This window comes from Triturus cristatus, chromosome 1_2 (genome assembly GCF_964204655.1).
Source record: "Triturus cristatus chromosome 1_2, aTriCri1.1, whole genome shotgun sequence".
NCBI lineage: Eukaryota > Metazoa > Chordata > Amphibia > Caudata > Salamandridae > Triturus > Triturus cristatus.
In genome coordinates this window covers 733,867,580-733,881,825 of record NC_140580.1, presented here as the reverse complement: position 1 = coordinate 733,881,825, position 14,246 = coordinate 733,867,580, and the positions used below count along the sequence as shown (strand labels likewise).

Below are 14,246 nucleotides of genomic sequence, written 5' to 3'. Positions count from 1 at the left end.
CTGATCTTCGACGGCATTTGGTGCGCACGAGAAATGCCGACTGCCCAACCGGCAAATGAGTCTCGTGCGCAATTCGCTTCAAACCACAGTGGGAAACGAGGTCAAATATACAGGGAAAGTCTATTGCCTTGACAGCTATTTTATAATTTAAGATATGGTCACTCACGCTCAGAGGCGCATCTACCCTCGCACCTATCTAAGCAAAACATTTAGAGTTGTTTAAACCTATGGAGCCACTGTACAAGCGTCAGGTGAGGCAACGGCCATCTTGGATTGGTTTCATATAGGGAATTAGAGTTTAGAGATAGACGGCCATCTTTTGAGCTGTCATAAAGACTGTGAACCCTTTTTTCTCCCTGTCAGTTACATTTGAGAGCAGGGGCAACCCGATTCCAGTGTTTATTCAAGTTAAAGTTGAGGAGGTTCATTTTTGTAACAATTTGGTTGTTTTTTGCAGGGAAAGGAAAGATTTTATTGTGTGGTAGCATAATTTAGAGGCTATGGAGAAGGATAGGGCTGTTGAGGGAAACGTTGAGGAGCGAGTTCAGAAGTGTGTTGACAAGGCAGTCTCTGTGTTGACAACGCAGTTAGGGAAAAAATTGGATGACTGCATTGATAGGTTGGAAGGTATGTTTGGAAGAAAGGCAGAAGAGGAACAGTTTTGGTGAGTAGAAGAGGTGGCCACAATAAGTGGTAGTGGGATTTTGGCTTCAGCAGATTGGTCATCAGATTCAGTATTAAAACAAATCTGTTTTAAACCTGTGGATTCTTCAGTGAGGAATATTATGACAAGGCTTTAAACATGCATAATATTGACCTCCATGCCTTGCCATGAAATTCAGATTTTCCACAGCTAGGGTAGGTAGAAAATCATGATTTTATTAAAGACACGGAGGCTGATATTATCCCTCTTTTTGATTCCCCACCCTATAATTTGTCTATGGTTTCATTTCAGGAAGAGACTATAAGAAGTAATTGGGGGAAAAGAAGAAGAATACTTCTTTCGAGTTGTTGTTCTTTGAGATACTTGTTAGAATTTTGTTTCCTGCACGTTTGAAATATTATCGAAGTTGTCCGCATCAAAAAGAAGGAAGATGGCTGCCACACAGGGAACTAAGTAGCCTTTGGAACGCTAATAGATTCCCATTCTAAGTTCTTTACTTTGTTGTGTAGTTGATGCTGTGAGTTGGCAATTAAATAAATATGCATAATATCAGCCTCCGTGTCTTTAATAAAATCATGATTTTCTACCCACCCTAGCTGTGGAAAATCTGAATTTTCCTCAGACAGGTGTTGATGAAGGTCTGGACTTTGTTGGAGATGGTCATTGTTGTCCTACAAATTTCTGCTCCATACAGAAGGACTGATTTTACGATGGTGTTAAAAAGCTTAATCTTGCTTTGCAACGTTAGGTTCTTGGAGCTCCAGATCTTCTTTAGCTTTAGCTGAATGAAGGCAGCCCTTGTTTTGCCGATTCTTGCCTCGACGTTGGTGTCTGTACCACCCTGTTTGTTTATAGCACTGCCTAGGTAGGTGAAGGCCTCAACCTCTTTCAGAGCATCATCTGCAAAAGTGACTGCAGTTGTGCTGCTCGAGATAGCCTTCAGAATCTTGGTTGTACTCCTGTCGAGGTTGAGGCCAAGTTGTGCTAATGTGACTGCAACTATATCAGTCTTCTCTTGCATCTGCAGATGGGTATGGAAGAGTAGGGCCAGGTCATTTGCAAAGTTCAGGTCATTGTGCTGCGTCTAAGGTATCCATTGGATCCCATTTCTTCTCCTTGCTGTGGATGTCTTCATGATCCAGTCTATGGCCAACAGGAAGAGAAAAGGTGGGAGCAAACAACCCTGGCAGACTCCAGTCCAGCCTTGGAAGTGTATGGGAAATGACCTAACATTAATGTGGCTAAAGTTGAAGGCCCCCAGAGAGGAATAAGCGTTATCCAAACTAGGAATTTACACCTCCTTTGATTATCATGAAAACAACATGTAGCAGTTATTACTATATGTGGGAAGATGACAATCTAGACAAGAAACAGGACCAGCTAACTTGTGAGGAAGAAATAGTGGTTGGCACTTAAGGGAGGGGCAGAGATAAGAGCTCCTTAGTTGAGTAATAGACAATTGGGGCTAAATCCATGTGGCCATGACCAGGGGTTCTGGGAGTGACACAGTCATTGGTGTGCTGCTGGCACAGATGCACATCTTTCCCACTATGTACATCACATTTACCCACAGAGAATGGGAAAAACCCCTTGATACGTCAGCCCCCTTTTCTAGTGATCAGTATTGATAGTAGGTGAATTGTCAAACACCCCAGGTTTTAAACATTCAATGCAAGGTATAGTGATAGGAATATGTGAAAAGAGTGCAGTCACAAAGCAACTGGGATACTGGTGAAAACATGACACCAGACTTTTGGAAAACATGGAACGCAGTGTCACTTGGAATGCTGCTGTAAAATGTTCTTACCAAGTTCAACAAAGATTGGAGTGATTTTGTTTGTATTTGCAGTGATTCAGCTACGTATATGAAAAATTTGTGTGATGACCAGTCAAAATCGATACCTGAGCTGTAGTGCTTCCCTGTAAGAGATCCTTGCCACCTGTTAGATGGTGTGCTGAAAGCATCTTTACAATTTTCAGAGTTGATGAAGAATGCTGTTGACTTCTTAGTCCATTCTGGTGCACTGTTTTGTTATGCACTGAAACTAAAAAGCAAATATTTCTCATTTTGTGCTTTGTGTGGCATCAAAGAAAGAGTCATCCTAACTGTGTCACTTAGCTGGTGGTTCTCAGTCCTAGAGGCCATGAATGCTATATTATCCATGTGACAACCGTTTACAGTACTTTTTCTGAGTGATGATGCGAAAGGCAAGAAATGTGAGGATCTTTGATCACATATTGATAGTGATTTGAAAAAAAGTACACTGTACTGCATTCTTAGATTTTTACAGGAAAGCATGACTGCTGTAGGGGACATAATAAAAAAAACTAGAGTCTGAAAACAACCTTGTCTACCAAGTGTTCAGCATTATTGGTGTAGATGTGAAACATCTACTTGAGAGACACTTTTAGTGACTTTGGAACTGCAACATATTATGTGTTAGAGTGCTTGCTACTTGGTAAGCAAAGAAATGTTGAGGAGCAATTCAGGAACTTTTATTTTACAATGTATGAGAAATAGCCCTTCACCAATCATGGCATTTGAAGTCAATGAAGCCTTACTGTGGGACTCTGCACAAGTTATAGATCCCTTCCGCAAAGGGACATTTTCTCCGGAGTTTTAAAAGTGCTGCTTCATTATTGACCGCTTCAAACACTCCGAGGGCATATGCGCCCAGTTCAACACATTTGTTGCAGAACCTGTCGCAGAGCATCACAATCTTCAGGTGAACCAGTATTGGCATGGAAAGCCTTGTCAGTGGCCAGAGTTAGCAAATTGTACACTGGCTATTTTGGCATTGCCTGTCTCAAGTGCCAATGTTGAGAGGGCCTTTTCACAGATAAAAGTTTGCCTTGGGAAGGAAAGAGCAAGCATGCATGACCAAAGACTCACTGAAGAAGTATTGTATGGTGTACTACGATACGTTTGATTTGTAAAAAGTTATTTGGACCTCATTTACACTGTACGTACACTGTCTATATACCATGCATTATCAGTGCAGAAAGCAAGCAATAATAAAAGCAAAAAGTTCCATAAACACTGGAAAAACACTGTTTCTGTTTTTAATGGCACGAAAATGTGTAATCACTGATAACCACTGTTTTTTACGGTATTGAAATCACTTGAAAACACTGAAAAAAAACCACCAGAATTTACAAAAATAGAAACTGAAAACAGGAAAGCCTAGCTATATTTTACAGTCATCAGTTAGAACCAGTGAACAATATGACAAACCAGAGGAGACCACAGCACCTCTAAAAATAAAAAAGTCCAGTCTACAGCTCTTAAAATCTTGCAACAAAAACGGAAGAGCGTATTTCTTCCTGCACAGTCAGTAAAATTTACGAAGGACATAAAATGTAACATGGCTTGTATACAGGTAAACTGCCACAAAAGGCTGAATATTGCACACTAAAGGTCAGTTTTTCGGAAGGACAAAATATAATGAGCAATACCCACTCTAAACCTAGTTAAACTCTAGTGACTAAACTTAAATATACTTCCTGCTCAGTATAATTTTTAGAAAAATAAAAGATGCAACATCTTATCAGATACAACAATTTCCCTGGACGCCGTCTTCTCTCTAAAAATATTTTATTGAGCCAGATCTTATAATTCTTTTAAAATATTCTATGCAAACAGCTCAGGATGACCAAATCTCATCAACTGTCTTTGATGTAATTTAGCCATGCTATCTTATGGTTGTTTTTTAAACTTAAATTTTTTTTTCGATTTACACCAGCAACAGGATGGGGCCCGAATGAGTTCCATGGGGGGAGAGGAAACAATTTACTAATATCCTCCAAATAACTCTGTCCAAGGTCCTCATGACATATTAAATCCGACAATCTGTTTTCCTCCTCTTGTGGATTAGCTGATTCTGCAAAACTCCTGCACTATAGGTGTAAATGAAAATACATTTACTCAATAAATGATCTTCATGTAGTGCAATAGCTTATTCCCTAGTTGATTAGCAAAGCTAAAAAAAAGTGCCACGGGACTGAATTTACTTAAGCCTCTTAGACTGCAAAGATTTGTCCATCTGGTTGAATTATCAGCTGGCACACCCAAATAAGGGAAAGACAAGACTGTCTTCAGTGGATGATATTTTAAGAAAACATTTCTACTTCTCACTATAGTTAGGTTCCAGGATAATCGTATCTGGTGTGGAGAAATTTGTAAACAGATCAAGAGTGTATATGTATGCCACATAGCAGTCGATCAATTTTTTAAGACCATTAGTCGACTTAGACATAACTGTATCATCGGAATACAGGTAAACATTTGCAGAAAAGCCTAGGGATGTCCTGGCCTCTCTTGCTCAGATGCTCTTCCAACTCACTAGTGTAAAGAGAAGGAAGGCTAAGACGTGTGTCAGACACCACAAACTAGGTTAAAACTCTCAGAAAACTCTTCCCCCACAGCGACAGCTGACCTTGGAAGTGCGACTGAAGTGTGAACCACTCAAAAATCAAAGGCATTCGAGCTTACTCCCATAAGTGACAGAATGTGCATAGACAGAGATGAGGTCTATGAATGCCAGATGCAGGAATCCACAGGAACAGAAACCTATTTAATGATGAGCAGGAGCACATTAAGACATTGTTCCATTGTGCCCAAGCCTGTATGAAAACCATTTTTGGATTCAGTGAGGATCCTCTTTCAATAAGTTCGACCTTGAATTTTTCAAATCAATATCCTACCAACAATCTTTACTCAAGGAGATATGGTGGTGACATTTAGGGTCTTCTCTGTCACACTTCTTATATATGGGAAAAATAATGGAATGCATTATCAGTAGTGCTCACAACTCAATACTAGGTTTGAAGAGATCCAAGAGCATCCTGTCAGGACCACAAGCCTCATTAAGAGGGCTGCACTTAAGTGCAGACATAACTCTCCATGCCCAACTATGGAGCTACAGTTAAAGGAAGAAGAACCATGACCAGGGAGAAAGCTAATAATAGCAAACCTGTTATAAGTGGATTGAACCTACTTGTAAGTTGCAATATTAACCTCCTTCCTAGATTCAGGTAGTTGTGGTCACTGCAAAGTTTATTCACGGCCTTCCAGGAGACGGACCCATCTATGCTGCTGGTAGAGGCCAAGAGATCTTCCCAAGCTTTGATCTTATTCAAGAGCCTATGTTCAGCATTAGCCTTTTTGTGAGCAGCTCTAAAGGTAACAATTGCATCAAGGTCCCAAGAGAAGAGTCTCAAAGCGGCATGAATTTTCAGACGTCACACTTCATGTTTTGTCAAAATACATGTTGAATACATGCTGGGTTTGTCTATTGATAGGGGCACTAAGTATATTAGCAATAATACAGTTTAAAATTAAGGTAAAAGCACTTATCATGGCCTCAGTGAGGCTCATCAACACTAAAAAGGATATTATTAAAAGTTACAACAATAACCTGCTACATAACTTAAGGTAGATCAATCAAATTTTAGCATAATCTTCTGCCTTCACTGGTGACTAATTCTTTGCAAGAAAGTATACCACCAACAGACTAAAGTGGTTGATGTGACTAGGTAAATTACTTTTACTCTACTTTTTAAGATTATGGTCACTTTATGGACTAGGCACAATTCCTCTACTTAAACCCAAAATACAACTAGTTACAAAAATAAAATCAATGGTACTGGAGTAATCTCTTGCAGAAAATGTGGGTGGCATGGATTTCATGTTGGTACAGAAATTATGAGCATTACACAAACTTCACTTGGTACACAGGCCAGGTAAAGTAGATTTCTGCTTATTTGTAGAGGGAAACCTTGCACTTAGAGATGAACACAGGTGAAAATACTTATCCAACCATGCGAATAAATTCCCGGCTTCACATTAAAATCTCCAACAAGTATTATATTGGTAGCATCTCGGTTACGGCTTAATTCAGAAAATATATATATATTGAAGAATCAAGACAATCTTAAAATGTTTACATCATTAGCCTTGATGAGATTATCATTCTAAAAGTTCATTGACAGGAACATTCTGTCATTCCATAATTCATTCAATTTCAAAATGTTTAATATCAGGAATGTCCTTGGACCTGTCTAATGTATCTCGGTTAACAGTAATTGCAATCTAAATAAGTAGACATCCTTTCACTCTTCCTCAAGGAGATGGCAAACTAGGAGTCGAATAAGTAAGCCATCCTAGTGAGGTGTCAAATCATCCAGGTCTCTCGCAAAGCAATCTCAAATTCTTTGGTGAAAATTCCCTACTAATCAATTGATCTAATTACAGTGCAGACGTGCAATTTTGTATGATATGATCTCACTAGTAGAAATTAACCAATGTTTCATTGACCTTAATAACACTTTTATTCTGAATTTTATATGACACCCCACTGAGGATAACCCAGTATCTCTCTTAGGAGTAATGAGGGAAGTAACATTTCTAAGATGGTTCTTTTATATTATTAGTATATGATTGTTGCTAGGTATTTCCATGAACTAATAATATGTAGTACAGGTCTGAGTAATTCTCAGCCCCACCTTAGTCTTCAAACATTTTATATCAATAAAGTCTAACAAATTGAGATGGAATAGTGCTAAGACTGGAACTTACTCACTGGGCCTGATTCACAAAGGTAAACTTACACATTTGTGTAAGTGTACTACTTTTTGGATTCACAAAACACATACAGACTTTTACAACTCTGCACTCCCTATAGTAATTTGTGCAGAGTTCTCCACACCCGGAGACTCTGCAGTTGGGACGCAGAATCCTGCACACATAAATATAGGTAGTGCAGAGTCGTAAAACTCCACATGTTTGTGAATATTAAAAAGTAGCAACCTTACAGAAAAACATACATTTACCTTTGTGAATCAGGACTGAGTCTATAAATAAATGCTTCTGAAATGCCAGAGGACGCATGATCAATGAAATATATAGTGAGCAATTTAATATTAAGACTTCTAGATAAAAACCTTCTTTATTTGATCTTAACCAGTGAGCATCATTGATAAAATCCATCTCGCATCTGTGTTAAACAAAACATTTGTTTATATTATGAAGCATTAACAGCATCTGAACACATTTCTACTATTGCAGTGTATGAATATCATGTTAAATAAATTCTGTTTTAATGGCCAACCTTGTTCAATTTGCATATGGAACTACAGGTGTGCTCCTAAACCCAATGAACTTTGACACCCAACAGTATGCAGACATCCACAGCTATGTGCATCAACTTAGCAGGACTTCTGGCAATTTCTGTTCCATTTTCTCAGGGTCACAGAAAATGCAAATCCCATTAACAGCTATTACTAAGCCCTCAGAACTGAATGCCTACTTCTCTCTACTGTGTACTGTTCTTTGCATGGACAGCGGTGGCACTCTGAGCCTGTTTCTAGTGAATTGCTTTCCTAAGTAATTTGTATTCCATTAACTAGTTTCAGGGGTGGTGCCTTTCTATGTATGTGTGAGTATGAGATTGGAGACAATGCTGTAAATGTTGAGTGTAAATGCAGTTTGAAATTGATAATGCATTACATGTTTGCCGTTTCTGGTGCTGGGCTGGTATACCATTTAACAAAGGATTTGAGGGAGAATGGATGCCAGACAAGAGCTATGAGGCTGCAGCTGAAACAATGAGCATAACCTGAAATAGAATACTTTTCTTCTACCAAAGTAGACCAAGTATCGCCTATGCTGCAGGCTTTTTCCGCCACCCAGAAAACAGGGCTTCTGCTATTGCAGACAACCTAGTAATACTTGTGTGGTTATTAAATGTAATTAGATTTGGTAATCATTGTGAGTTATTCAATTGAGAATAACTGGCATCCTCTAGTAGAAAAAATACTATTTTTCATACATAATATTTAAATCATTTTCCAGAACCAACGGCAGGAGGATGACCAAAGTGGTGCGTGACTTTCTGTATGCCCAGCAGGTACAGCCCCCAGTGGAGCTCTACACGGATTGGCTGCTGGTTGGCCATGTGGATGAGTTCATGACCTTTGTGCCAGCTCCAGACAGAAAGGTAAGGGACCAAGATTGTTTTCATTATTTGGGAATATAAAAGATACAATAAGCTAGAAATGCTTGGTCCACAGACAAAAGATATTGTCACTAACTCAACAGCGCTACTAACCACTCTCCCTTCTTAAGGAACATGTTGAGAAGATGCCCATGTTGTCACAGTTATTGTTCCAGCTTTTTTCTTTCAATCCATTTTTTAGATGTCCAGACCAATCACTGTTATAGGGTGCGCTGAGGGTATAGGTGTCTTTTTCTTATTATGTTTGGCCTCTCTGCAACAAGTGGTACAAAGATTCACATGTACATCTTGTGCACCTGCACAACCTTGCAAGGATTAGGTGATCTACCTTGCAATGGATCACCTCATTTCTGTAGTGGAAGACCCAAGGAATAGCCATTATCCCTACATATTTTGAGACATCACTAGAAGCAGAACTATTGTCCCAGTTAGCCTGTCTGTACAAAGTCATTTGGCGAATGTAGCACATCCATCTCATTTCATTTTGAGCCCATGATTCTGGGATATGTGGGAAGGATTTAGCCCTCATAAGAGTCTGAGATCTCTTTATTATTTTGGTCAGGAATCTCCCTGAACCCTTCCTTCGTGACCATTGTATGCTCTTTGACCAAACCCTAAACATGTAGGCAGGTGGCCCTGTGTGCCTCCTCAGCTTTGATTATCAGGTAGGTGCCTTCTTGCCATGACTATCTATTTTTTCTTTCTGTGGGTAATTCTAAAATGCATACCTAGACAAAGGAATAGCTCTAAAAATGGCTAAATATGCATGAAGTAATGTATGTGTGTATGAGGTATTTGTATAGATCAAACTTGGTCAGAAGGCGGACAATTCAGGGGATTTGCCAAAACATAAAAGTTTTTATGTCCACCTGCACTTATATCAGTTGCACAATATCGACTATCAACATATTGTCAAGGTATGTAGATGTTTACATAGAATACAATATTTTCACTCCTCAGCATATGCTTACCTTGAGGTAGACAACAATGAACACTGAGCAGGAAAAATAATCTAGTGTATAAAGGTCATGGTAGCCTAAACCCCAGAGCCAACACATGCCCATCTGTTAGTGGGCACACAGACTGCGTAGAGTTCAATATTCAGGGTTTGGTAATCTCCTCTGAAGGCATTCTGGTCTAAGTTGAAAAAAATATTTTTGCACTTCTACTCCAGGGGCTCCTCATCAAAGTCCAAAGCACTGAATAGTCCCGTCCACATGTGGGGACCCTGGAGCACTTCTTAATATGAAATATATATATATATATATTACCTACTGGCAGTCGCCAGTAGGTAGTTATAGTTAGGACCTATTTTCCATAGGAAATCCGCAACATTCTATTCCCATTAACTTTGGCGCCGGTTGACGAATATTCGCAAAGTTTTCAAAACGTTTGGCCAGCTCCGGTCCGCTCCTATCCTGAAAGTCTCGGGGTGATTCGTCAAGCGGGGGCCGAGAAAAAAGGGGGTTCCCAAAATGTGTTTTCCCCATGCAATTTTCTATAGGAACCTTTAGTCGCAGCTACAGCCCGAACTGCTGAACGGAATTACACCCATTTTGGCAAAAAGGTAGCCCTTGGTTCAGAGTCGTGCCTTTTGGATAAATTGTGTAAATCCGTTCAGTAGTTCCTGAGAAGATCAAAAGTAAAATCACAAATATATCTGGGCGGAGCCTAACCACACATCTCATCGTGAGATCTGATTGGCTGTCAGCACTTCATCCAAGAAGTGTTGGCAGCCATCTTGGGACCAATATACATGATAGCACCTCATTAAAAAGCATTGCAGTTAATAAAAGGTTTTAAGACTTTAGTTACATTATAAATCATTTGTTGATGGTACCATACTCATTTTAGAAGTTGTGGTGTGTTCTAACGTGATTTTACCATGTGAAAAAGCCTTCTGCTGGGATATCATGAATCATGTTTGAGAGAAAACTATTTTCTCATGCTTTTCCCACAGAGGTTTGGAAGGTGATCTGTAAGCTAAACTGAGAGCATATTTTCGATAAATTCACATTATCTTTCTCAGTCATGTGAGAATGAAGTCTGACATTCTCAGTAAAACATGTACATCCAACAAGGGCAGAGACTGTCAGTTGATTCCTTTGTGTTCTACTGCAGCTTCCCAGAGTGTTCTAAAGAAAAACTAGAGCGCTAACAGTCCTACTTATGACAAACGTATTGCACACCTGAAGCCATCTTGATTGGAATAAAGTGGTAACTCTTAAAACATTTAATTTAAAAAGGAACAACATGAGGGGGTTCATTTTGCCATAGAAAGTATGATTAGTGCAGCAGAAAGAAAAATTAGGGCACATTTTGAGTGACTTCTCAAATCCTCTTCTATTTCATTAAAAGATTCTGACATGCAGATTGAAACATGCACTTTAAATACCAGCAGCAGACTTCCCTGGTGAGCAGTAGCTTTACTACAGTGATCTAATGAGCAACTAGAGTGCTAACATTCTGAATTTATGGCAAATGTGTGACACATCTGAATGCCTTCTTGATGGAATCAAAGTAAAAAACTGAAGGTTTTTCCTACTGAGGAGACTGTAGTAAATGAGGAAATTAGGAAACTTCATAACAAATAAGTCTCCCAAGATGGCCACCAGAGACAAAAGAGCCCAAATGTAGCACAAATATCACCCAGATGTAGCCCAAGTATAGCCCAATGACAGAATGTCCCAGAGTGTTCTAAAGAACAACTAGAGCGCTAACAGTCTTACTTATGACAAAAGTATGGCACACCTGAAGCCATCTTGATTGGAATAAAGTGGTAACACTTAAAACATTTAATTTGCAAATGAACAAAATTAGGTGGTTCATTTTGCCATAGAAATTATGATTAGTGCTGCAAAAAGAAAAATTAGGGTACATTTTGACTTCTCAAATCCTCTTCTATTTCATTAAAAAAATTCTGACATGCAGACTGAAACATGCACTTTGAATACCAGCAGCAGTCTTCCCTGGTGAGCAGTAGCTTTAGTACAGTGACCTAATGAGCAACTAGAGTGCTAACATTCAGAATTTATGTCAAATGTGAGACATATCTCAATGCCTTCTTGATGGATCCAAAGTAAAAAACTGAAAGTATTTCCTACTGAGAAGACTGCAGTAAATGAGGAAATTAGGAAACTTCATAACAAATAAGTCTCCCAAGATGGCCACCAGAGACAAAAGAGCCCAAATGTAGCACAAATATCACCCAGATGTAGCCCAAGTATAGCCCAATGACAGAATGTCCCAGAGTGTTCTTAAGAACAACTAGATCGCTTACTGTCTTACTTATGACAAAAGTATGGCACACCTGAAGCCATCTTGATTGGAATAAACTGGTAACACTTAAAACATTTAATTTAAAAAAGAACACTATGAGGGGGTTCATTTTGCCATAGAAATTATGATTAGTGCTGAAGAAAGAAAAATTAGGGCACATTTTAAGTGACTGCTCAAATCCTCTTCTATTTCATTACAAAAATTCTGACATGCAGACTGAAACATGCACTTTTAATACCAGCAGCAGACTTCCGTGTTGAGCAGTAGCTTTACTACAGTGATCTAATGAGCAACTAGAGTGCTAACATTCAGAATTTATGGAAACTGTGTGACATATCTGAAAACCTTCTTGATGGAATTAAAGTAAAAAACTGAAAGCATTTCCTACCTAGGAAACTGCAGTAAATGAGAAAATTAGGAAACTTCATAACAAATAAATCTCCCAAGATGGCCACCAAAGACAAAAGAGCCGAAATGCAGCACAATGACAGAAGTGTGCAAAACACTTTTTATTTTTTGTGTTTTTGCAGTTTTATATAGTGCAGACTTGTCAGGTATTGGAGTGCTTTACATGAGCATTGGTTACATCAGACAAGAACAAATTCATTTTGGATGTAGACATGGGGAGATTAAGTGATTTGACCAGAATCACAGAATGTTGAGCTGAAGCAGAAACTCCAACCTGGTTCCCCAGTTGCAAAGTCTGCAGCTCTGGAAGTAACACCACATCCTCTCCCCTAAGTGCAACATTTAATCAAGTGGTCAACTGGATAAAAAAACATAACCATAACAAATAATTTAAAAGTGCTTTGTCGCTATTTGAAAACTCAGAAAATATGTCCTCATTTTAGTTTTTTAGAGCACTAACCATAATTTCGATGCAAATAAGACCCTCTCAATATGTAATCTCTAAAGGAAATGCTCTAGGTATTACAGTTTTGATTACATCACGATGACGTCAGACATTCCACACTTTTGTAATAAATATAGAATGTTAGCAATCTAGTTGCTCATTAGGATACTGTTGAGAGGCAGAGGCCAGGGGTACGGACTCTGAAAATTGAAGGAAGGTAGGAGGGTGCAGAGGCAACAATTTGACCACACTGGGCAGGCAGGAAGGGCAGTGGCATCACAAAGGACTATGGAGGGCAGTGGAAAGGGGGGCAGGGGCAGCAAACTAACAATACAGGACTAGCAAGAGAGGCTGTGGCAATATAATAGACCATTGTGGGCAGAAGGAAGAGGCACTGGTAGTACAACCATACATGCCAACAGACCCGATTCAGCCAGGAAACGTCCAATGTTTTTAAGCTCAAAAGGGCTTTATTTGATCTGTCTCCTGTCTATAATCTCCTCTTTTTCAATGTAACTCAAAGGGGAAAATCAATACCCCAGTTTTGTTTTAAAATCTCCCTCTTACCAAGTTCAAAATGTTCGCAAGTATGGTATATTGGATCATGGAAGACAGGAGGAATTGGGGTAGGGACATGGACTCGGATAACAGAGGACAGGAGGAACATGGAGAAGTGCACCAAACTGACCCTACAGGGCAGGCATCAGGGTTTGCAGCAGCACAATACACCACACAGGGCATGCGGACGGGAGTGCAGTGCAACAATCCACAGAAAGCAATAGGGAGGAGACAGGACCATGCACATGGACAACAGAGAGTGGAAAGAGGCAATGGTAGCTAGCTGACCATAATGGACAGACAGGAGAGAAAGCTGCAGCATAACAGACCATAAAGGGCAGGAGGGACGGATCAGGGGCATTACAATGGAACAGACAAGCCAGGAGGGAGGGAATAGGGGTCTGCACATGGAAACAGAGGGCTGGGGGCAAGGGGGCAGGGCAGGAGCAGCAAGATGACCATGGAGGTCAGGCAGGATGGGCACTAGAAGCAAGACATACCATGGAGAGCAACAGTGAGACTATGATGGCATACACACAGACCATGGAGGGAAGGTGGGAGGGGGTCAGAGGCAGCTAGCTGACCACACAGGGAAGGTGGGAGGGTTAGTGGCAGCACAATGGCTATAATGGGCAAGAAGGAGGGTGCACGGGCATGCACAAAGGACCATGGAGGATAGAAGGGGGGGTCAGGACCTGGGCACAGACAAGAGAGTTCAGAGGAAGGGGCCTCACAACAGACCACACGGGGCAGGCAGGAGGAGCAGTTGCAGCACAACAGACCAGGGAGGACAGATGGGTGTGGCAGTAAAATGGACCATGGAGGACAGGAGGAAGGGGATAGGGGCATAGAATGTGGACAGGCAGGGAGGAGGTGG

General features: G+C 40.1%; 1 protein-coding gene across 1 annotated transcript in view; it reads left to right on the top strand.

The window, feature by feature from the left end:
• LOC146867919 (protein-arginine deiminase type-2-like) overlaps positions 1-14,246 on the top strand; it is a 692,226-nt gene that overhangs the window by 473,761 nt on the left and 204,219 nt on the right. The window contains exon 12 of the mRNA XM_085608647.1: positions 8,517-8,661. Coding sequence (XP_085464773.1) covers positions 8,517-8,661 — 145 coding nt within the window. The remainder of the gene's footprint in view (positions 1-8,516; positions 8,662-14,246) is intronic.